The sequence below is a fragment of the Fundulus heteroclitus genome, unplaced genomic scaffold (genome assembly GCF_011125445.2).
Source record: "Fundulus heteroclitus isolate FHET01 unplaced genomic scaffold, MU-UCD_Fhet_4.1 scaffold_72, whole genome shotgun sequence".
Classification (NCBI taxonomy): Eukaryota; Metazoa; Chordata; class Actinopteri; order Cyprinodontiformes; family Fundulidae; genus Fundulus; species Fundulus heteroclitus.
In genome coordinates this window covers 585,745-610,261 of record NW_023397165.1, presented here as the reverse complement: position 1 = coordinate 610,261, position 24,517 = coordinate 585,745, and the positions used below count along the sequence as shown (strand labels likewise).

At 38.0% G+C, this 24,517-nt stretch overlaps 1 protein-coding gene across 1 annotated transcript in view; it reads right to left on the bottom strand.

Annotated features, from left to right (window-relative positions):
- The window catches only part of fstl4 (follistatin-like 4), a 150,490-nt gene that overhangs the window by 28,271 nt on the left and 97,702 nt on the right, over positions 1-24,517 (bottom strand). Inside the window, exon 5 of the mRNA XM_036134026.1 lies at positions 2,630-2,796. Coding sequence (XP_035989919.1) covers positions 2,630-2,796 — 167 coding nt within the window. The remainder of the gene's footprint in view (positions 1-2,629; positions 2,797-24,517) is intronic.

Here is a 24,517-nt window from a genome sequence, read left to right as displayed (position 1 = left end):
CCACAGCTAACAACTGTAATTTTCAGGCTAAACTTGTTGCAACTTGTTTTAAATGCTTTCTCATTCAGTGGTACTATTATTGGTGATCCAAATCTTAGCTAATTTTATTTCAAGAGCTGCAATCTTACGCACGCCAACAGTCGTTTAACTAACTAACAAAGTTTCTAAGTTGTGTTTGATGCATGGGTGCACCAATCCACTGCTTAATTCTCCATATAGTCAACAAGACAGTAAATGAGGAAGCAAGTGGATTTTTTGAACTCTGAACAAAAAATGAGTCAGAAGAAAAGCCACAGGTGATTGTTCAGTTTTACAGATTTAGAGATGCAATTATTAGGTCATCTATCTGCTGATTAATGAACATGAACATAATGTTAATGTTGCATACCCCATATTTAAAGTAGCATCAATCTACTGTATTTATTCACAATTTAATTTAAAATAAATATGATAATTTACATTGCTATACAGTGCATAATGGGAAATGTGTTTTCTGTTAAAATACTTCAGTCAGCCTTTTAGGCATTTTTAATTTGTCCTCAGTCCGGCTTAATTGACAAGCACAGCTAACCCGATGAAAATGAGATGAATGAAATATTCACTCCATCAATATGAAACACAAACCAAGGATCAATTGGAGACTTATGTTGGCCCTTGGGAAACTAATTTATCTGGATGTCTCATTAATCGATTGCATATTAATTTTCATATTTGTTCAGCTACACATTTCTACAAGACGCTGATCTCCAGCCTTAAACCGAGCACCCTGTTACTCATAACCATGTTTAGTACTTGAAAAGTGTTTGTCTTTAATTCCCTCCAAAGGATACGCAAATTACCTGCATGCAAAGTTATTACTTTAATTTAATTGCTTTCCTTTTCCAGTTCTTTCTTTGATTTACCAAAATGAAAAGAAACAACAGGCACTCCCCTCTCCCTCTTCTGCTCAGATCACAAATCTCTGTGAAAACCCATTATGGTCGGCCAAGAGCTTTAGGCACCTGAGCTGACATCACTTCTCGTCTTGTCACGACCCTAACACGCAGGACTGTTTATCTGGCCATGACCCCAGCAGACCAACATGTTGCTCATTAACATGCAGTCAGCGCACTGGGAAACGGCAGTGGTTAAAGCGGCACTGTGCTTTCACCCAAACAGAAGCATGGTTTCACAGTTCATTAAGCACAGAGCTTACATTAATCGCATTGTTTTATGGAGGATGCTCAACAATTATTGTTCTTTAATTTGCACTTATTGGTTATTTTCACGACATTAGTCTTTCACCTTCTCCTGCAGCTGTTTTTGGCTGAAAAATCTGACGAGAGACGTTTTCTCCCCTTTTTATGTGGCAGAAGATAACTTAAAATATAAAGTAAAAGGGGGTATAAATCAACTGAAATACTCGCAGGGGCTCTTTACAACTCTCAGCAGCATTGTAATTTTCAAATTTTGCAATTCAAAAAGGATCATAATTGGCTCTTTTTAAGCTAAATATGAACAGCCCACCCAGTGTGCCCCTTGCTGTTAAAATCAACCAGATATTAATTAGGCAACCCACTCAGATTAAGTAATAGGTTTTATTCAAAAGTGCAACACATTTTTATGTAGCAATAATTAGGTGGTATTATTCAGTGGCACAGTCTTGGTAATAAAAAAGTCTGCTTTACAATGTAGTTCACACGAATCTGTCTATTTTCCTTTCTGTCTATATTCATGCATTAAGGGGAATGAAATGCAGTTTCAGATTTAATTTGAATATTAATTTTTGTACATATGAGCCTAATAATTGATTTTTAGGTCTACTTATTTTCTCATTTCATATCTTTCCAACATATTTATATTCGTCACTTCGTACAGGATGCATATTTGCTCACTTAGTGCCTTGCAAAATTATTCACATCTGTTCAATCCGTTTCCCCATTTTCACACATCACAACCACTAGCTTCAATGTTTCTTTCTAGGGAAGTAGTTCTGGTCCTCAGGACCTGCTGTTCCTTATGTTTTAGATGCATCTCTTCTCCAGCACACCTGATTACAATAACACTGTTTCTAGTATTTTTATCTAGTGTGGTGTGCCTGTAGATAATATTTAATGAAGATATGTCTGACAGAAATGGAAAAATCAGCCTGTTTTTAGTGGATTGTTGTCATGAGTGCAGGGCCCCTCAGGGACAGTGGGCCCCGAAGACCAGGACTGAGAATCACTGTTCCAGGACTTTAAGTGATATACCAGAAAGGAGAGAACAATTTTGAAGTGGCAGGGAAATTATCCAAGCTATGCACGTTATTTCTCCACACCATTTGTGACAAAGCCAAAAACGCCACACAGCTTAGAATTGTTTACCTACAGACTTAATATGGAGTTCATTAATCCTCATGTCAAATTGAAGTTAATTCTTGACAGCACATTATTATTAACACTGCCAAATCTGGTAATTATTTTTTACATTTCTTTATTTTCTTTCTTAACTGAAATCCAAATAGACCAGTGAACATAAATTAACAAATGAAACTCATTGGATAGCACAGCAAGGGACCCCAAACCCATTTGTGGACTTCTCCATATAGTCAAGCATCACCTGCATCATTACAAGCAACACAAAAAAGCCAGTAACCATCTGCACTCACATTGATATCCTCCAGGTCCAGGAAGTTTAGGATGATGCCATTCCTCTTCCAGATGATGGGTGGACGCAGCGTCCCCTGGATGGCGCAGGTGAGGACAGCACTGAGGCCCACTGTGACAGTTGAGGTGCTGATTCGCTGATCCTCCGCCAGGCTCAGTTGGACAACTTCTGTTGGTGCAAAAGTCGAGAGCAAAATAATTGGACAAAGAGAATCGATGACGAAGACAAAAAAAAAAAAAGTACAAAGAGAAAGATGAGGTGGAAAATGAGAAGCAGGGGAAAAGAGGGATAAAAATCTGCCTCGTTTTAAATCACAGATCTGAATGGGTGTGCTGATGTGGTAAAACTGTAGCCAAGCTTAATACATTTCTAAGTGTTCATCTCATTACCGGTGGAGCAGAAAGGATAAACAGCTGTCCGCTTGTGAAATATCTCCACTGTGAAGAAGGACCACGGATCAGAGGACACACAGCAAGCCAAGTCTCATTCCTCTTAACAGGGAAAATTCACCCAGATGACCATTCAGTTCAATTCAGCTTCACGGAAAATTAGGAATTAGTTTTCCCTTGTCCATCTTTGTGTTGTAAGTACTATCACATTGGTCTCTTTAGGTAATTTCTGTTTTAGTAATGATAAATATGCATAGAAAACCAGACAATGGAAAAATGTATTGTCCGTAGCCCTGCAATGATTTATAATTTATAATAATGTTTGTTCAAACAAAGATGACATTCTGTCAGTAGGAAAATGTAGCATTTACAGCAGCGACAACAGAAATGTAACGCTCAGGCGACCAGCACTTAGACAATAGGTGACCAGGTGGGACCCTGTACCAGTTCTGGCTGGTTGAGAAGTCCCATATTAATAAAGTTTAATTTAATACAGGCAAGCCCAACATTATGTACACACTCTCTGGCAGATTTAGAATAATTAAAAGCATTATAAAATTATTTTTCAACCCTGAAGTATTTTTCACATAGAAAATCAGACAGGAATCTCTCAAAAGATAATAAAACATTGTAAAAGCAGTATAAATACTATGTTTTAATTGACATTTTATCAAAACAATGATCTCTCCCTTCCTCATGTTTCAATGAAAAACCTTCACAGCAATCAAACTACTTTTTAAAGCTTCCATTGGTGCTTTAATGATTTTGCTTTGGTGTCTTCGAGGTTTGAGAGCCTCCTCATCATCACCCTGGTTCTTAGCTTCCTCCACATAATCCCAATTACAGTCATGTTGAGACTGCCTGCGCCACTCTACCGCCAACGACCTTGAAGGAGTTCCCAGAGGAAGCAATAAAAAATAAAGACAAACTATTGAATGAGAAGGTGAGTCCAGACATTTGACTGGTAATGTACGTATGTGGAAAGGTCTAAATAACAAAGACCAAATACTTTCCTTAACTTAAAAAAGCAGTTCTCGGTCCTGTCAATACAAATATATTTGGGGAGAGCAATAAGTTCTCAAAAAAGTTTTTAATGAGAAAGACTTATTTTTGATGATGCTTGATGAAGAGTATTTTTTTATGTCCTTGTAGGCAAGAACAGATAAAAAAAACAGTGATGGAAATACATTAGAAACCACCACTATGGAGCCCGAATAGACTGTTTTTAATGAATGTTTCTGGCTGGACTTGCCCTGAACCCTGTTGCTATAAAAATGTGAGTCATTTCCATTTTCTTCTATTATGTGTTTCTTGTGTTTCTTATGCTTTATTCTAGAGATAATGAATAAAAAGAGCAACTGTTACATCTTCCAGGCTTCTCTTTCCTTTGACACCATCTGACACTAGTATCCGCTTCCTCTACTTCTGTTTATTGTATCATAACTTGCCTTATAAAGTCGACCAAATCTTTACTGCGATCGGCATGTTATGGCAGAATAACAGTGATACGGTCAGCAGAAACCTACGCTTATTTCAGCAGCCACAGCTGACAGTATTTTATTGTCCAAACAGACTTTAGGTAAGATGGCTAACAGGCTCTGAAATGTTTGCGGGAAGCCTCCTGTCACAATGCAGACTTTGACAAAAGCTGTTGTAAAGGACCCCAGGATATTAGCTGTCTGTTCCACACAGCTCACCCACTGATAGATGTATCCGGGATGACAGCTCGGTCTGCCAGTGGTATTTCAAAACGCCTTGGGTACAGTACACTGCTGCACCAACCAAGTTATAATTCAGCACATCAGTAATTTGGGTGGCAGAACAGGCTTTGAGTGCCATGTGACAGATGAGGGATGGAAGTGCATTGATCTGACGTGGCTTAGAGGGGCAGTTTCAGGTCGCGCTGTGAATCTCAACTAGACCACTTCTTACATGATGCACAATAGCAGACCTGTGTGGTTTGCAAAGTCAGCAGCCGCCGACTGTTCAGATGGACATCTAAGGCCGCTTTGTATCGATTCTTTAAAAGGGAGACGAGGAGTGTAACGGCTTAAAAGTCTGCTAGTGAGAAAACCTCTTTAGAGTTCACTCTGCGCGGAGCAGCAAGCTGTAATTAATAGACTGTGGCAGATAAACCACAGTGAGGTAGAGTCGTTATTTTAACAGCTACAGCTGGTACATACAAGCATATACTGGTTCCCTGGTTTTCAGACTCTAGTCTTTAGACGTGTCAAAACAGGAGGTTGGAGGGGAGAAAACAATAACGGGTTGAATTTCAGATGATTCCCGTCCAAATATTTGCACAGGTAAAAAGCTTCATCTTGCTGAGAATTTTCTTTAACTAATACATACATTATTATTTTTCTTTATTTCTGAGAAAGAATCCGGTTTTTAAGTCAGTTTTTTTTTAAAATAATACGATGAAAAGTCACTTAAAAACTTTCTCTAACTTTAATGTAACATACATATCGTCTGTTTTTCAGATAAGCATACAAAAACAAAAATAGCTGTAATATCATGATTGTATACATGTGCAAATCATTAAATCTGTCCATTTGATATAACTTTTATTTCAATTCCAGTGTTCAGTGTTTTTTTTTTTTTCTTTCTCAGTTTGGATTCAGGTCAGCTTGAGTTACAATTTGGGAAAATACAGACAAAAAAATAGGCAAATAATCAGCATTAAACTACAAAAACTCGATATTTCTCCACAATCGATACAGAAAGAACAGAATCTGGTCAGGTAAGCTGTCAGAGAAAAACAACAATGAAGAAGATGCAGGAAGTACAGGAAGTACTGGACATGTTCTAAATGTTATTGCTAAACAAAAGTATTTTATTCCAATAAACTTCTTCAACTCCTGAATGAAGTCTCCCAAAACTACATGAGACAATGTGTTAAAAGTTTCATGAAATAAAACCTGAACTTTTAAGCTACAACTTCAAGCTTATTTGAAACAGAGCGGATCACCAAAAAATAAAAAAGCCTCACACAAACAGTGAAATATTGGTGGCAGCATCATGTCATAAAGTTACTTTTCCTCAGATGAAACTTGAATTTCAGTTTGGGAACATGAAGTCATGAACAGTTCCAAATAAAAGTTATTTTTTACTCAAAAGCCTCTGATGTTTTATGACAAAAAAAGCTTCAATGATAATTTGTTTCTAAGGAAAAGGCTTTAGGGAAAGGAAGTAAATAAATGCTTTAAACCGACTTTATTTAACTAACAGCCATCACTAGACTGAATGTTGGCCTTCAAACTGTTAAAGCCAACACCTACAACTAAGGGTTTTCAAAATGACAAACAGCGATACGAAATTATTAATGATATATTTCAATGTTAAGTTGGCACAATTTAAAATAAAAATAAAAAAGTACAATATTTGCTCTGAGCTGTGTGCATTTTACATGTTGAATGAGTTGGAATGAGTAGTTGCTGCATTGCTTTTTCTAGACTGTATAAAACATGGCTTTACATAAGTTTTTGCAACCTCAGCAGTTTTTTCCTCAACACTTAAAAAGTGGAGTGGGTGGTGTTCAGGTGTTTATCTTTCTATAGGCATGTATATATTAACATTTTATAAAATGTAAAGAACTACAGTGAACAAATACAAATGTAGAAATTATAAGCTGGTGTCTTCCTACACTGTTTGAAACAGTTTAACTATTAACTATTATTATTGCTTCATTAGCTTTACCTATATTTCACATGCTGCTCTACAAATGGAATAGTCAACAGATAAAAACTAGAGGCAATTAGCAAGACACCCCCAATAAAGGAGCAGTTCTGCAGGTGGTGACCACAGACCACTTCTCTTGCTGTGTCTGTCAGCGTAGTGTCCAGAGCATAGAGACGCTACCAGGAGACAGGCCAGTACATCAGGAGACGTGGAGGAGGACGTAGGAGGGCAATAACCCTGCAGCAGGACGGCTACCTCCACCTTTGTGCAAGGAGGAACAGGAGGAGCACTGCCAGAGCCCTGGAGAATGACCTCCAGCAGGCCACAGATGTGCATGTGTCTACTCAAAGGATCAGAAACAGACTCCATGAAGGTGGTATGAGGGCCTGACGTCCACAGGTGGGGGTCATGCCTACAGTCTAACACCGTGCAGGACAAATGGCGTTTGCCAGAAAACACCAAGATTGAAAATTTGGCCACTGGCGCGCTGTGCTCTTCACAAATGAAAGCAGGTTCACACTGAGTACATGTGACAGACGTGACAGAGTCTAGAGACCCGTGGAGAACGTTCTGCTGCCTGCAACGTCCTTCAGCTAGACCGGTTTGATAGTGTGTCAAAAATGGTGTGGGGTGGCATTTCTTTCGGGGGCGGCACTGCCACCCATGCGCTCACCAGAGCTAATCAGACTGCCATTAGGTACAGAGATGAGATCCATTGTGAGACCATATGCTGGTGCGGTTGGCCCTGGGTTCCTCATAATGTAAGAGAATGTTAGACCTCATGTGGCTGGAGTGTGTCAGCAGTTCCTCGCAGGATGAAGGCATTGATGCTATGGACTGGCCCGCCCGTTCCTCAGACCTGAATCCAGTTGAGCACATCTGGGACATCATGTCTCGCTCCATCCACCAACATCACGTTGCACTACAGACTGTCCAGGAGGTGGTGGATGCCTTAGTCCAGGTCTGGGAAGAGATCCCTCAGGAGACAAATCACCACTTCATCATCAGCATGCCCAGACGTTGTAGGGAGGTCATACACACGCTACTGAGTTGCATTTGACTGGTTTTAAGGACATTACATCAAAGTTGTATCCTCCTGTAGTGTGTTTTTCCAGTTTCATTTTGAGTATTGCTCCTAATCCAGACCTCCAGGGGTTAAATCAATTTGATTTCCATTAATGATTTTGTGTGATTTTGTTGTCAGCACATTCAACTTTGTAAAGAACATTTCATTAATTCATTAATATCTAGGATGTGTTATTTTAGTGTTCCCTTTATTTTTGAGCAGTGTATATTTATCCCCCATCAGATTAGGTGGAGTTCAGAAAACTCTTAATTGTGGAACATTACACAGTCAAGGCAGAACTAGTATGAACTATTTCATTCAAGCCATTCTGTTTCTGTTTCAAGAGAGACGGTTCGTATACTACAAAGCGTACAACACTTGCTAAAAGCGCCCTGATTATTCAAGGTCCACATGCATCATTTTAAAAGGAGAAACGTTTGTATTCAGAGTACCACATTGAATCCTTTTTTAAAATTATTATAACTGATCATGAATTAATCATGGATCTTTCAAAACGCTGCTAAATTCTAAACTAGCAGAATAAGATTATTCACTGGAGGAACAATGAAATGGACTCAGTTTCTTCACCAGAAAACTTCAGAAGCATTATGCGTTTTGAAGTTTTCAGGATCATCATCTGTGGTACAAAGGATTTTTTTTCCGCTCAGTCAAATGTCATGAACAAGGTCTTCAAGAACATTGGTCAACGTAGTGAAATATGTGCCAATGTGTATAAGAAAAGTACAAACTCTGAGGGTTGTGGTAACTGAAGTATTGATGGACAAGTCGAAAAGCTCAGATCACACAGACAAACACATTTGTACTTACAGCCATGCAGGAAAACAAAACATTTAGCAACGTTTAACATCCTGACACTACAGGCATATTTTATGCTGTACTACATGTTTAATTCAAGCTCTATTAGATGGGCTCATGTTAACTCAACCACAATCACGGGGACCCATGTTAAATCTATTAAACACATTGTCCCCTGCTCTGGTACGTTCTCAGATGACCCAGATAAACTGCCTATCTACAGGCAGCGGGTCCGCCGTGGTTTCGCCTGACTGGAGAAGATGGTCTGAAATTGCGTAGCTATTGAATCCTACAAATCCTAATTTACCCCAAAGATTGGCACAATGAGTTAAGTTAGTGAATCTCAAAAAGTCAGAAGGTGCACATTGTAAAGCCCTTCTAAGTGATGTTCATACGGTCAGAACGAGCCAACACAAGGGTTCCCTCTGTCCAGCTTGCAATATAGACAGGAGTAAGAAGACCAGCAGAGTCTGAAGAACAGAAGAATAATGCTGAAAGGCATAATAAAATCAAGGGAGAACAAGGGAAAATCTAGCTATGAAAAGTACAAAAAAGGAACAAAAAGGCTACCAGATAGTTTGAGCGAGGGAAAGCAAAAACACTGATTGATTCTGGACTTAAAACATGTAATAAAATGATTAAAAAAACGTGTTTCAATGAGTCAGGATAAAAAGACATTTGATGCAGGGTACACCGAATATCTGAGTGAAGCTGGAGTCTGCACCTCAGAGGGTCGTGCCTTCTACCCACTCGCATAAGACGAGCCCCTCACGAGCTGGAGAAAGACATCAAACCAGAATGCAGAGAGGCAGAAAGAAGCAGAGCACGTTGACGTCTTTTTAAAGTGAGCGGCAGATAGAGGCTGACTGTAGGCATGATGAGCAACAAGAAAGGTAGAGGAATCCGGGTGGAAGGGTCAAAGGTGCAGCGGTGGGATGCATAGAGCCGCACCGAGAACGATCGCGGACCAAGAAAACTATTTATCAAAAAAAGCAAAGAACTCGTGTGACCTTTTTGGATCTGCAGATTCTTCCCTGATGTCTGAATTTTTTTTTTAAATCTCTCTGTAAAAAAAAAAAAAAAAAAAAGAAACACCCTTGAAAACAAAGAGCACTTCAAGACCAATCTATACGTTGTAGATCTTTACATGGCATTTCACATATAGGGGCTTCCAAAAGTATTCACACCCTACACCTTTTCAAACTTTTAACAATACAACCATGGACTTTAATGTATTTAATTTACATTTCATGTCACAGCCCAAAACAAAGCAGTACATAATTATGAGTTAGGTGGCGCTGCCAGCACAATGTGTCAACATGAGGAAGGTGTGTTCAGAGTCATCTGCAGCTAGTTTTCAGCCACTTCATGTTTTGTGTGATGGCCCAAATGGTTTAATTATGGTTTCATTTGATCAGAGCACCCTCTCCCCATGTTTGCTGTCTCCCCACATGGTTTCTGGTTAACTGCAAACACGACTTCTTGTCACTACCTCCTTAATAAAAGATGGCTTTGTGAAGTGGGAAAAAAAATACTAGTTGGACTGTCCATCTCTCCCACCTGAGCAGTGAATCTCTCCAGCTGTTTCAGAGATACCACTGGCCTTTTGGCGGTTTCCCTCTGATGAATTGCCCTGTCTCGGTAGGTTTGCAGTTGTGCCATAACTCTTTCCCTTTTCAGAAAAAAAAAAAAGGATTTAAAAAAGCTCTTTGAGACATTCAAAACCTGGGATCTTATTTTATAACCCAAACCTTCATTACACTTTTCCATGTCTTTTTCTCTTTGAGGCCTTCAACGAATGGCTGGATTAACACTAAGATTAAATAATAATAAAAAAAAATGTGGAACTGATTCACAAATTAATTGACTTCAGTTGGCAATTAGTAGCACAGGACTTTTATTAGGAGTATCTGGGTAAAAGGGGCTAAACTCAAATGCATGCCACACTTCTCAGACTTAACAGTAGAACAATGAAAACCAGGTGCTGGTCTATCACATAAAATCCCAATAAAATGTGAAAAAAAACATTTCTGCAAATTATAGTAAATAAACCAGCTCAATCATACCAGCTAAAGAGAGTGTGTCATGTTTTGATCCTGGCAAAGCTATAATTCACTTTTAGAGAACATAACAGACCTTAAGCTAGTGCGGGGTTTAAATGCCATAAACCAGCTGGCATGTTTGGGAATATGAAATAACTGAAATAGCAGGCCTCCACAGTATTAGGTATGGGTGCTTGTTTACCGCTGCCTTCTCTTGATTAGTCATGGAAGGGATGAGTGTATCAATCTGATGACTAACCTTAATTTAAAAGGAAAACCACACAAACGAGCTTTCTGTGTGAATGAGGTCTTCATGTCTGTGACACTTTAGATCCACCCTCCCAGTAAAGAAAAGTGATCCCCCCATTCCTGTTGTTGTGCACAGGCCTCAGAGCGGGCAGTGTGTCACTCATCTGACAGCACATCCTCCTACTTTCATGTATCATTCATGCAGACCACGCATGACACATTGGATTATTCATATTTGCCCGTCATGAAAAACTAGTCTTTTTGATCTGAGTAGGTAAATTAATATTCAGGCATTATCTAACCCATCGCAGAGCGAGGAGCATCTGCTACAGTAAGTTGGCTTGTTGCGCCTTCCTTCACAGGCTCTATCAGTTCCTGCAAGGCTGCAAGACCCAAAAGAGATTTATTAAAGTAAAAGGAATCTTAACCAGTAAGTTTAACTTGACTAAACATCACTGTTTAACAAGCTTCAGAAATGGTTTTGTTTATTCTGACCGCAATGCAACAACTGCATGTCAGCACAAGCATTCTTCAACCACCAGCAGATTTTGCACTACAGCTTTGTGCAAGAAGCTGTTTTAAACATATGTTTTTCTAATGTAAACAGTTGTTCCAATAATGGGTGCACATGCTGACATTGTTACTACCCTTTGCAAAAGCAGAAACAAACACTCATGTCATTATCAATTAATGAAATAAAATACTCTAATGCCTTAAGAGGCAGGGTGTTTTATGTCAAGGGTGGCTATGCAAAAACATATAAATATACCACAGAGTATAAAGAAAGATCACACCAAAGGTGACCTTGGATTAGTTGTAAAAACGCTGAGAAATGCATCTATATTCTAAAAGACTTTTTTTTATTTATTCATTGAAAAATCAACTCAATATACACAGAGTTGTTTCTAACCTACGTTATGTGAAAAGCAAACAGATAAATTTACAATATATAAACAACTAAACAAAATACAAGTAAACAGTGAGAATGCAACAAAGCTCCTGGAATAGGAGGCAGAATTAAACCCTTTACTGTCAATGGCTGCAGTAGAAAATCCAGAAGAATTGAACATTGGTTCTTATCACTTTCATGATTCATTGAACTTCATTTGATGGTAATTCGCTGCCTTTTCAAACTAGTTTTAACTGAAGAAAAAAAAAGTATTTCCAGTATATTTAAGTGGTCAGTATAATAAGATGAGATAAGAATTCCTTTAATGTCCCTCAAAGGAAATTCGGGCATGACAGTGGCAAACACACACAACTTTTAGTGATGAGAAAAGAGAAAAAAGAATACTATGAAAGAAAAGTAAACTGTCTAATCCAGGGGTCACCAACATGGTCTTATGGGCACATGTGGTAGCCACCCCAGGACCACATGTGGTGACCTCAAGCCTATTAAAAAAAATAGTACAACCCTCCAGTGAGCTGCATTTAAAATAGTATTTTATTCAGTTGCTCTTCCTTTTTAATCCTACTTGTATCCACATAGATTTAAAATGACAAAAGAATTAAAAACATATTCATATTACATAAAGTTATGGTAAGCTTGGACTCTTGTAGTTCAAAAGGTCAGTGCAGGTAGCCCTTCACATGACACAGTCCCGATGAAGTAGCTCTCAGTTTCAAAAAGGTTGGTGACCCCTGGTCTAATCTAACGTTAGCTCTAAAGAAAATATCAAGAGTAGAATATAAGGGTAAATGAATAAATTGACCAAAGGAAAAGCAAAGTTATTTGATAGTGGTAAATAACCCCAGACTATAGACCCAACATATGATAATAGAGTATGCAATATTTCCATAGTACAATTTCCATAACATACAAAGCTTATACAATGTGCACTATGTATCATTGTCCAGCAGCATCCCAGCTAAGGCGTAAGACAAGAAAAGTGAGTTTTATGTTCAGTCCATTTTTGAGAAACAACCATAAATTCACACGGTCACTTTCACTGAGTAAGCTACTCTGAGTTAGTTTGACTCAGTGTTCTCATTGAGATTCAGTGCTGGCCGCATGTATTAGCATCTCTGGAATAGATGTGGATAAAAGAAACACCTTGGAATACATTTATATTTTATAAAAGCAGCATAATCTCACACTAATTATGAAAAACCCAACCTTTAATTTGTGTGCATTTATTCTGTGGGTGAATAATCTCATGTTGAGAAGAAAAATCCCTAGTTGCCCAATTATTGGTACCCCTGCTGTCAACACTTGCGTCAACTCACATTTGCCAATAAGACATGACCTAGTCTTCTACTTAAAAATTTCACAAGACTGGAGGATAGAGTTAGAAGGACCTTTGATCACCCTCTTTGCACCACATTTTAACATTGTCCAGAGTTCTCTGTCCCTCATATGCTCTCTTCTTCAGGTCACCCCACAGGTTTTCTACAGGATTTAGGTCTAGGGACTAAGACGGTGATGGAAGAAGGTTGATGTTGTGCCTGGTGAATAGTTTCTGTACACATTTGGCCATATGATCTTTGAAATCTTCTGTTATAGGAATGTTTCCAGGGGTATGTGTTACAAAGGAGGTTAAACATATTAAGGTTCTTGCTTAATTAACGATAGCTATGTTTACATGCACAAAATTTCACGATAAAATTAACATGTATTCGGATTGTACTGTTTATATGGGCACACAATCTGTTAATCCGAACATAATGTGCGTTTTTTCAGAATAGAACCACTCTGACATGCACTTATCAAATTCCCCTAAAAAAAAAAACCACACACACAGAAGAAGTACTTCCGTCTTAGCTAAAACAAAAAATAGCAAACAAACCAGGATTATACAAGTTTGTCTTCTGAGTGCCCAGGCTGTACTTGCACGATGTTCTTATTACAGTTGAAACTTACTGAGTAAGCAACAATTTGGAGCCCTTTTTTTTTTTTTTTTCGAACAGAAAGGTTGTATCGGGAGCCCCAACAGATTTTCTTCCTGACGTATCTCTACCACTCGTCACGTTCACGGAAATACGTCACGTTTACGTCAGGCGCACATGTGCACTCGGGTTGGTTTGCCACATTCGGAATAAATTGAGCCTGACGAACGTATATATGCACGTTGATCAGATTATCAATCGGCATAAACCACTCCTCTCATTCGGATTACAATTTAATTCCAATTGACCTTAATCCAATCACAATATTCCGATTAGCTTGTTCACATGCCACCTTTTTATTCTGATTGGCTGTTTATTCTAATTACTTTTTTCCATGTAAATGTAGCTATTTACTTTGTAGATTACAGTGAAGTGGTGCTGAAGCTTCTTAACAGCTTGATAAATCAATTCAGGGCAACTCATTCTGGATATGTCTGAATTCATGTAAAGCATATGAAGGTGGAATGAAGACAGTCAATCACAATGAAGATACAGGAGTGACGGGCTAATGTGCAAATTTATACCTGCTCTAATGCAGCTTGATAAGACGTTAATCAGCTTCATTATTTTTTAAAAGCTTAAACCAAATACTAGGGGTACATTGTTAAACCACTAATCTTGCCTTGCTGTGCAAGCCCACAGCATCATGGATTCTCCAATATACTCAACAGGGGGGTTGAATTTTGCTTAGATCAGATTCATTTTATTGGATATATGTTAAGTACAGTTTGTTTCCTTACCAATTTTTTTCACACTGAATACATTTTGTGAAAGTTAGTATTTTCTTAATTTTTAATTGTGAGCTAGTTCTGTTGCGATAAAAAAAAATTCTAAGGCTATGCATTTTTCAACTGCATGTTTCATCATTTGAAGAATTCACAGTATTTTTTTTGTTACTCTTAACTAATCTGTTATTTTATTTTTCCAAATCTCATTTTTTGTTTCTAAAACATTGACATTCAGTTTGAAAATTGAATATGCCAGGTACCTTGTCTATGAACGAGCCAGTGTGGGGAACATTTCCAGATAGATTCACTGCACTTATACAGGGCATTTCTATCTTAATGGAAAAATAGCTTTAAGTTTTTTTTTCTTAGTCACACCGACCCAAATGTATAAACACACTGTTAATGGTGGAAAATGTGAGATGGTGCCCTGGCCACTAAGAGCAGAATGGGGGGCTCAAGGACATGCTCATACGCAGACAGGACCAATCTTGTGATTAATGGCAGATCTACAGCCCATCCACACCTTTAAACGTGTGCTGAACCCATACTTCAACATATTCCAAACTATCTCTTGTTTTTACTGCAATCCAAGTTAGGATTCACCTTCAATACCGCATCTATTAAAAAAACAATTACCTGTGTAACTGTAGGAAAGTTTCCTGAACATAATGACAGCAGTAGGTACGTATAGTACATGTAATGGGACAGAACTCCCACTGGTACCCCGGAGTAAGCACAAATTATCTCGGTGTGTCACTGTGCATTTGTTATGAGCACCGCTCTCTCCACGCAGCCTGCAGCTTTTAGTAAATACATCATCAATATTTCAAACACACTGACACCGAATTAATGATATGCAGCATTTCTTTTCAGCCAATCAATAACTACACACACTTTGGCTCCTAATCATATGCATACTGTATATACATCGCATATTTAAATGTTGCACACATACACTGGCCATTTGCTGAGTTTTATGCATAAAGGCTCTGGTTCTGCATCTCTTTTGTTAAACAAGCACTTATACTCTCACAAGCATATGCAGAAAATCATGCTTCTTCTGTGAGAGTGCTGGCATGGTGATTATTCTTGGGAAGGATAGCAGGGATGAGCAATCAGTGGTGAGCTCATTAATCATGCTGGATGGAGACCCTGAATCTCCTCCACAGGTACAGACGAATACTCTTGTAACCCTCCTTCTCTTTTTCCACCCACCAGCTCATTTTCTCCATCGTGCTGTGTTTGCATCTTTGGCTACAGCTCTCTGTCCTTCGCAGCACCTCTAACCCTCTTGATATTTGTGTGACTGTAACTGCCTGTCAGTCTCACTTTTTCTCTTTCTCTGTAGTTCTATTACGCTTCTCTCCTTCTCCTTTCGTTCCACTCGATGTGCTCCTTGCCCGGCTGTCTCTAGCCTCGATGGCAATACCAAATTTCTGACCATTTTTTTCCCCTGTAGGACCCCTTAACTAGACAGTGAATTTGCCTTGTTAAGATCACAGACAAAAGACTGGGTAACGAAAGGAGACAAGTATAACGTAAATGTCTGCAGTAGGGACTATTTTATAAAAATGACAGAAATTGCATCAATAATCTGACTCCAGAGGTTTTCATCTGAGTATCTGTCAGCTTCTTCACTTCAGGGAAACTCTCAAAATAAAATGTGGATGGTTTCTGATGAGAATTTAACAAAATTTCTACTTTGTGATGAAGAAGACCAGAACATGGAGGCATGCAGTTGATTGGACCTTAGGTCAAAGTGTAATAATTATTATTAATGCATAACTGCAATGCATTTAGACTTGATAGAAACCCACTGGCGTTAAAGTTTTCTTTTTAAATGTAACTTCCATAGTCCCTCTAGAGGAAAATAACTCAGATAATTCCTTGACAACCAGATTCAGAGGACAGCCTCTAAATAACCTTCGTCTACAGGGGTATGTTTCTAAGCATCTGAGTATACTGAGTTGACAAGTTATATACAGAGGCTCAAATGAATGATACCTTCACAATGCGTTGGTACCAGGGCAGAGTACTTTTTACTGTGGTTTTCCTTCCATAGAGCAGTTCCAGTCAAAAGATTTCTGCCAAAGTCTTCTGATCTTTGACAATTCTAGGCTCAACAGGCTTATTTATAAGGCATAAGACAAGTGGTGTCAGTCCTCAAGGATGTTATCCTGTTTTAGACGTTACCCTGGTTGAACTGAACTGAACACGGATGCTTAATTACAGGCGTCTGCAGACCTTGAGAACATACTGAGGAGGTAAATCAGTAATTTAAATCCAACGTGTTGAAGCATGGACAAACCTAAAACATGCAGGACACTGATCGTTGAGGATTGGAGTTAGAAACCTTTAACATAAGCAATTATAGAAAGTAATTCTAGGTGCTTTCCTTAACAAAAAAATGCATTTAAGATTAGAAAATAATTAATTTATTTATTTTTAAATTTGGAAGCCAGTTACAGGGTACTGTAAGTTGATAGATCATGTTCTATCAATGTGAAGCACCAGTTAATTCAGTTCAATATGTTTCACAGACTCGACTATTCTTTATTTGTCATTGAAACATACATTCCAATGAAATTCATCCTCTGCCTGTAACCCATCCCTTAGGGAGCAGTGGGCTGCCACTGTGTGGCAAGTGCCCTACTCTCTAGCCACCAGGCCACTAGTCCCCCCTGCAATCTAGTAGAAAGACTAAATGGCATAGAATTGTTCCATCAACCTCTTCAAAATGGTATAGACCTATATCTGCTGACGTTTTTTTTTTTCCTCATCTATTCTGGGCATGCCCTGAATTGGTTTAATCCTGACCTTCAAAATTGCACTATTTGTGTACTCTCCTTCACTTAGGATTTGCAGCATCTCTATGCAAACAATTTAATTCAATTTAATTTCAATTCAATTTTATTTATATAGCGGCAATTCATGAAACATGTCATCTCAAGGCACTTTCCAAAGTCAAATTCAATCAGATTATACAGATTGGGTCTGATTATACAGATTGGTCAAAATATTTCCTATATAAGGGAACCCATTTGATTGCATCAAAATCTTGAGAAACAGCATTCACTCCTCCTGAAGAAGCGTAGAGCAACAGGGAGAGTCGTCTGCATTGTCCATGGCTTTGCATCAATTCCTCATACCGAGCAAGCGTGAAGCGACAGTATGTATGGAATGATAATGACCAAGAAACTAATTATAAAATAGTTGAAAAATGATAAAGTGCCTTTGTTCAAAGTGTAGTCGACTGAATTTACTGAGATACACTACATGGAGAAAATCATCAAAATACTTCAACAAAAATGCCTTAATTTGCTGGTGACCCTTTTTTTGTTTAATTTTTGTAGTCTATTTCTTCTTCTTCTGTGACCCAAAATTCTACTGCTACTACTCTCTTTAATCCATTAAAATAGGAAAAAGAAGAAGCAGATATGGCCCAAGAATGGAGCCTTCAGGAACCCCAAATGTGAACCAGCAGTCCCATCCCACTTTTCCAGTCTATCAATCTGTATACTATGATCAACTGTGACAACCACATCAGTAAGACAATTAATACCCAGACACAGGGTTTTCAGGTTTCACTGTTCAAGCGTATGCACTTTAAAACTTTCCCAAATTGAGCCTCAGTGTTATGGTGTGATGCTGAACCATACTGAAAAGCACTGAGGTGATTCTGTTTCATCACAAAGGCCTAAACTCTGTAATGGACTGGCTTTATAATTATCCTTGACAAAGATGGGTCTATAGATTAGGGGATAAATATTAAAATAAATTCCATTAACATTTTTAAAACAAGACACTGTAATACCATCAAACTCCCTTTCATCTCTGTTTAGTAGTCTGCTCTGGCTTTTGTATGTCTGTTAGTGGTGCTTGCATTGAGAGCTTTATTTATATTCCTTCACATTGGCTGCTCCTCTGTCCAGCCCATCTCTTCTAAAAATGTTGCTCATCTCCGCACCTGCAATCATGCACAGCCAATCCTTGACCCAGGTGGCTGCCAACTAACCCGAGCAGCTGGGCCGGTGCCACTTGTTTTGTGCCATTGCTGTTCTTGCTCTTGTCTGAGGCAACATATAAACACCTGGAGGCCATGAGACCCTAAGCCTAGACACTATCAAGGTTTTAAATGACAGAAATGATTGAATAGTTGGTTTTGTTTACTTTTATCAAAGTATTCATTTTGAATAATTGCTTTGTTGTAAAGGCAAGGCAAGTTTATGTATATAGCAAGACCATTCAAATTGCCATACCTGAACAGAAAAACAGTTCAGACAAAGGAATAAATAAAGGAATAAGCTAAGTAAATCCTTGAATAAACTTCTTTCATACATTAACAAACATACAGAAAGTCTTAATTGTTTCTATTAATAATAAGAAATAAGATAGTATAAGTATATTCCTGGGGATCTCCGATCCAAAGTAATTCCATCCAACCTCTCCAAAGCTACAAATAGAATAACTTATTTTGTTTCGTTGTTTCACTGGAACAAGCTTGATCACTAAACATTGAAAGCTTAATTGTTTATATTCATACAGCTAAAGCTTGAGGTTTCTGATCTGACCTTTCTAACACAACAGCTAAAACAGAAAGCAGCATAGTAGGGGAAGAAAGCACAGTAGAGGCGATGTGTGTGTGTGCCTGTGTGTTTTAGTGTAATTGTGTGTGCGTGTATGTGTTTGTCTGTGAACTGTCCCAGATAGGTCTTGCAACCAACAAGTCTTTGATAGTAATGGAACATTACCAGGCAGTTCAGTGCACTCTGTTCAAGGTCACAGATGTCAGAGCGTCTTGTTTACATAACATCCAGGAGAAACTGAGATTGCAGGGGAGCCAGTTTGGATGATAGCATTTGTTTTGGGCAGGCAGACTTTTTCTGTCTGCCTTAAAGTCTCACTAGTTGTTGTCAATGGCAATTCCAAAGAAGCCAAAAATGTGGTCATTTTGTCACAGTTCAGCTTCCAGCATTGTCCAAGATTGTTCCCATTTTGCAAGCATGTTCAGAAGCAGCAGCTGGTCTGCAGTTCTGCTTACACAACATATACCTCACATAGTTTAAGCAGCCCAATGTTTTCACAATTTCTCAATACTCCACATAACTGCCAGCTCCAAAAAGCAGAAATCCTTTTATAAATCCAATTTTGAACATATTTTCAACATCCTCGACTGACAAAACGGACAAACACACGATCCTCCTCCCACCGTGTGTCCACCTGCAAATGTCCCTTCAGGCAATAGTGCTCTCCTTCGCCCTGTCTTCTCATTGAGAAAATTTTATCAATTGCTTTGAGAGTCTATCTGACCAGATCCAGCTGATCCAGCTGATTTACAATATGGAAGATATGTAAAAAGAGGCTCCAAAAAAGACTGATAGAAGCAGGCAGGGAAACAGGAGAGGGAGAGGAAAAAGAGGAGAGAAAAGAAAAGTGTCCGCCTTTACAGAGAAGCAGGAACAGTACACAATAATGCAATGCATCTCATTTTTTAAAATACTTTCTGTGCAAGGAAACCAAAGTAGCTTTTATCAGTTTACTGCCTCACTTCTGTTTGTCAAAAATAGTGGTTAAAAGGATAATAAAAATAAAGTTTAGGAGAAAGATCGAAAAGTGATCTTATCTTCACATATTTGATAAAACGGAGAACACTTTAAATCTCAGGGGCCAAAAAATCTATCCTGATGTGGGAGGATTAGTGGAAACAAGCTGACAGTCTGGAGCTAATCTCCTATACTTCATTTGGCGGGATGAGGTCCAATTCATTAAAGCTATATTCTCATCTGACAGCAGCATAAGATCTCTGACAATCTCAGTAATCTTTCATCGTTATGGAAAGAAAGACATCCACTTGCTCTCTCCCCAGATATATTTCTCTTACTGTAAAATGCTAGAGGATCTTCTGACAGGGCTGGCTAAGTGGTCTTTCTTGTATTAAAGCCCTTTGAGCTTTGTGGAAGAGAGATTAGTGGCCTGCAACACAACTCCGCTCTGCTGGAGCCACAGCTTGACCTGACCCGAGGGTCCACCTCCACCGAGACACAGAATGCACAATAAGGTGCACTGGGAAGAGTCTGGATATGTGTAACTGTATGCGCCCAAATGTATCAGCAGGACTCTAGTTATTTGTGCTCTGTGGGAATATTTTGCAAGCGTGGACACTTTAAAGCATTTGCAAACATTTTAGAAACAATATGATTACTGCCGCAGGGCAGAAGAACAGAAAGACCTATGATATTCTTTGTATAAACTCCCGGAAGGGCATCTTTCCAGATAAAACACTCTGAGGTTAAGGAGTTCACCAGACTGGAGGTCATCAGTGCTAGCACAATGCCATGAGATGTATTATTTGATTTGTTACAGTGCAATTTGTAGCACTTATTTACACATTTATTTATTTTTTTATGAAAGAAAACAGAGATGTCCATGCTTGAAAGATAAATGTATAAAATGTCAAACATGGTGATTTTCCACCTCTACAAAGAAAACTGAAGGAAAACAACACTGGATGGTTTTAAATGCCTATTTTATAAGTATTAAAATCTGGCTATATTTTATGCTCTCTTTCTGAAATGACGAAAGCAGAAAGATAAATATTAACTGCAATTAAGTATATTAAATGATAAAAGCAAATAACTGCTGGTGTTAAATATCACCACACTGCAATATTCCAGTCTGTTTTCAGTCAAATGCTTCTCTGCACTTTAGGGGGTAGAACAAGGGCATGAGAAAATGTTAGCATTATGCATTAATTTAAAAAATCTTTGAAATTTAGGAGAAATGGACAAACTCTGCCAGACATAATCTAACACGTAGAAAACAGGGTTTCTAGAAGCAAATTTAAAGAAGCTTGTCTGGGAAGTGCTTGAACATAGGGCAGTTGGGCTTGTTTTTATAGTTATTGAAATGTTTCCAGTGATAAAAAAAACAAAAAACATTCTGTATTAATTCCTAACCAAATTATGTGCAAATTAACTCCTTAGGGAGAAGAAAATACAGAGGAAACATGATGAACATACTACACATTTAGCATCAACAAACAATGCTAATTTAAGAAGGTTTTTTTGTCTGCAAACTATTTTATTAAATTTTTTGAAGACCTGGACAGAGGCTGTCAAAATAAACCATTAACAAGCAAGAACTAAGTGTTAACTTGCTGAATCTGGATACAGGCATTTAAATATAAGCATGTTGGCTTGTATTTAAATGCCTAAATCAGGAAGAGACATCTAGTAAAACCAGAGTCAGAAACTGTAATAATTTGCCTTCAAGCACAAATCCAGGTCATGGTTTGGAATATAAGGATTGATGCACAGTAATTAGGTAAATATATGAGATGGATGTTTTTGTCGTTTTAGTTACACATCAAAAACACAAATCAAGGATTACACTCTCGCATAAAATATATTTATATGATACTTACTTCTTTGATTGTTGCGTGTTGCATAAAATAGTGAAAGCAGGATCTATATGCAAGATCCAGTGGGTTGGCCATAAGCTAAATCAACATTAATAACCAAAATACAGGAAAAGTGCTGCCAACTACTGGATTCAGAAAAAAATATGTATATAAAGTGGGACAGAATCAGAAAACCAAAGCTAGAAGATTAATACAGACAGGACATAAGCCAAAAATTTCAACAAAGCTTTAAGAAAACAGAAGAGTGCATATGATTGGCACAGCTGCTGGTAAGTTAACAAGAACCAGAACAGGTTTTAGGTCAATCAGACCTAAAACCTGTCAATCAGAGTACAGAACAAGGACTACTACAACACAACAGTATGCAGAGAAATTAAACTCAGATATGGAGACGGGGAACCAGTTGGGCAGAACGCACACAAACTAAAGATTGCACCAAGACTAGAAAAAACACACAGATAAAATACAACACAGCATGCAAGGTTCAACTGAAATCCACCCCTTCCAAAAAGTTACAAATGAAGAGAGTAATTCAATGAAATGCAACATGAAAATAATTTTTTTCCCTCAGAATAATTAACATTGGTTAAATATATGTTACATTTGCTAAATTGACAGATTTTATATAGAGCTGATGTAATCATAATACGCCAAAACAAAACACCACAAACTTGGGATTAAAGTGTCTTGCCCGGAGGCATATCAACAACAAGAAGTTGGAATCAAACCAGCAACTTTAGGACTGCAAGACAGATACCTAACCCATTCAGCAACTCAGGGAGGTTGAAAAACTGAAGCTCAAAGCTGAACAGAACGTACGGGGTCACAAAACAATGCAATAAATCTTTTTAACGGAATGCATATTGTTTGACATTCAAATTTCTTCTCTGAGTCACTTTACAGTCTTGACAGCCAGGACTCCAAAACCTATCCAGCTTCTTGAACAGGAACAGCGTTTCCTTTTATGTATAGGCCCCTCATCACATATTCCAAAGCTGTTTCACGGGTTTTATGATTAATGGTCTCAATAGGTTAGATAGTCCCAAAATAAATTCTCTATATTGAGAAAAATGACTTTAAATGAAGTGACAAAGGGCTTATTTTAACACCACAAATGTTAGTAAAATACAAGGCTGAATCGGGCCTCATTGATCTATTTTGACAGAGTAATTTGGGTGAGAAATGGCAGAGGTTCAAGTGGTGTCAACAAAAACACCTACAGTGAGTGCACCTGTGAAAAAAAAATGCAAAGAATAGAAAATTGTGTCTTTGTACATGTAGCGTTTGACCTTTATCTCTTTTCCAATTATTAATCCAAGAAAGTTTGCTGAACTCATACGCTCCAGTCCTAAGTATTTAGTTTAGTCTGAACTAAAAAACGTTCGTATGCCACTCATTACCAACATTGTATCATAAAGAAACTTCCACCATTTTAGTAGGTTAGGTTAAAAAACATTAGGAGGTTAACTAAACTGCCTTATTGTTAAACTGCTGCTTTGGTTTACTATCTTCAAGCTGTAATACATTTTATGTCAGAATCAGCTACAATCATTTTGATTTTCTGCCTCTTCAGCTATAGAAACTCCATCTATGCAACTTGGATCATGTTTTGCAAAGGTCAAACAAGACATTTTATTGCTTTTAAATTCTTGGCTTTTCACTTGAAATCAGATAGTCTTTTGAAACAGCCACCGAGGAAGGACTTATTTTAGTTTTGTAGAACCACAAAGAAGAGCTTGGACCATGACCAACACATTTAAATACCATAGAGTCTACAATTCCAGGAAAAGGGCTTTTTTTCCACAGCTCACAGATATAACTACCCAAAATTAATACTGGTAAAAGCAAATACCTTACTGGTATAAGTTTTATCTTTTCTCACCGTCTGATCAAAATGTAAAATTATGAATGAGTATTTTTAACATAATAAAAATGTAACATATTGTTTTTTATTTTTTGCACCTTTCATATATACTATAAATCACAGTTAACTTTTAAATATATAACTATGTAAATTAAGATAGATGGATGTTTTTAGATGCACTATTTATTTACCTATCCAAGGCACTTGACATTGTGGATCACCGTCTCTTGACAAAAATTGTTTTAAAAAAAATAGCAACTCTAAACAAACTGTTTGATTCTGTAATTTCCAGCTGCTCAAACTCAAAGGCATCTGAATTCCTGCAGTCTGCCTTTGATGCAGTGCAGATCTGTCTGGAACAATTGAGACTGGTTATAAATGCTGAAAAATCCAAAAATAATGTGTTTTTCTTTAATTGATCTCTTTCCTTGAAGAACATATCTCATGAAATTCATCATAAACATTTGATCTCCAAGCTGAGGGTGAAAATCGGTTTCTATAACAGAAATGTGTCATATTTCTCCCTCAGAGCTAAGAAGCTTCCAAGAACAGCCACTTTTCTAACTTGTACGTGTTTGTGGCAATATTGTATGCATGCTTCATGCAGTTGCCTATAGTTCATTATTCTGGTGTACAACTGTGCTCTATATCTGAGATGTATCACAGGTTTTAGCAGTCTCACCTACTACTGTGAACTGTATTCTAAAGCTGCTATGCGTTCCTGAAATGTACGACATGCACACTGTAT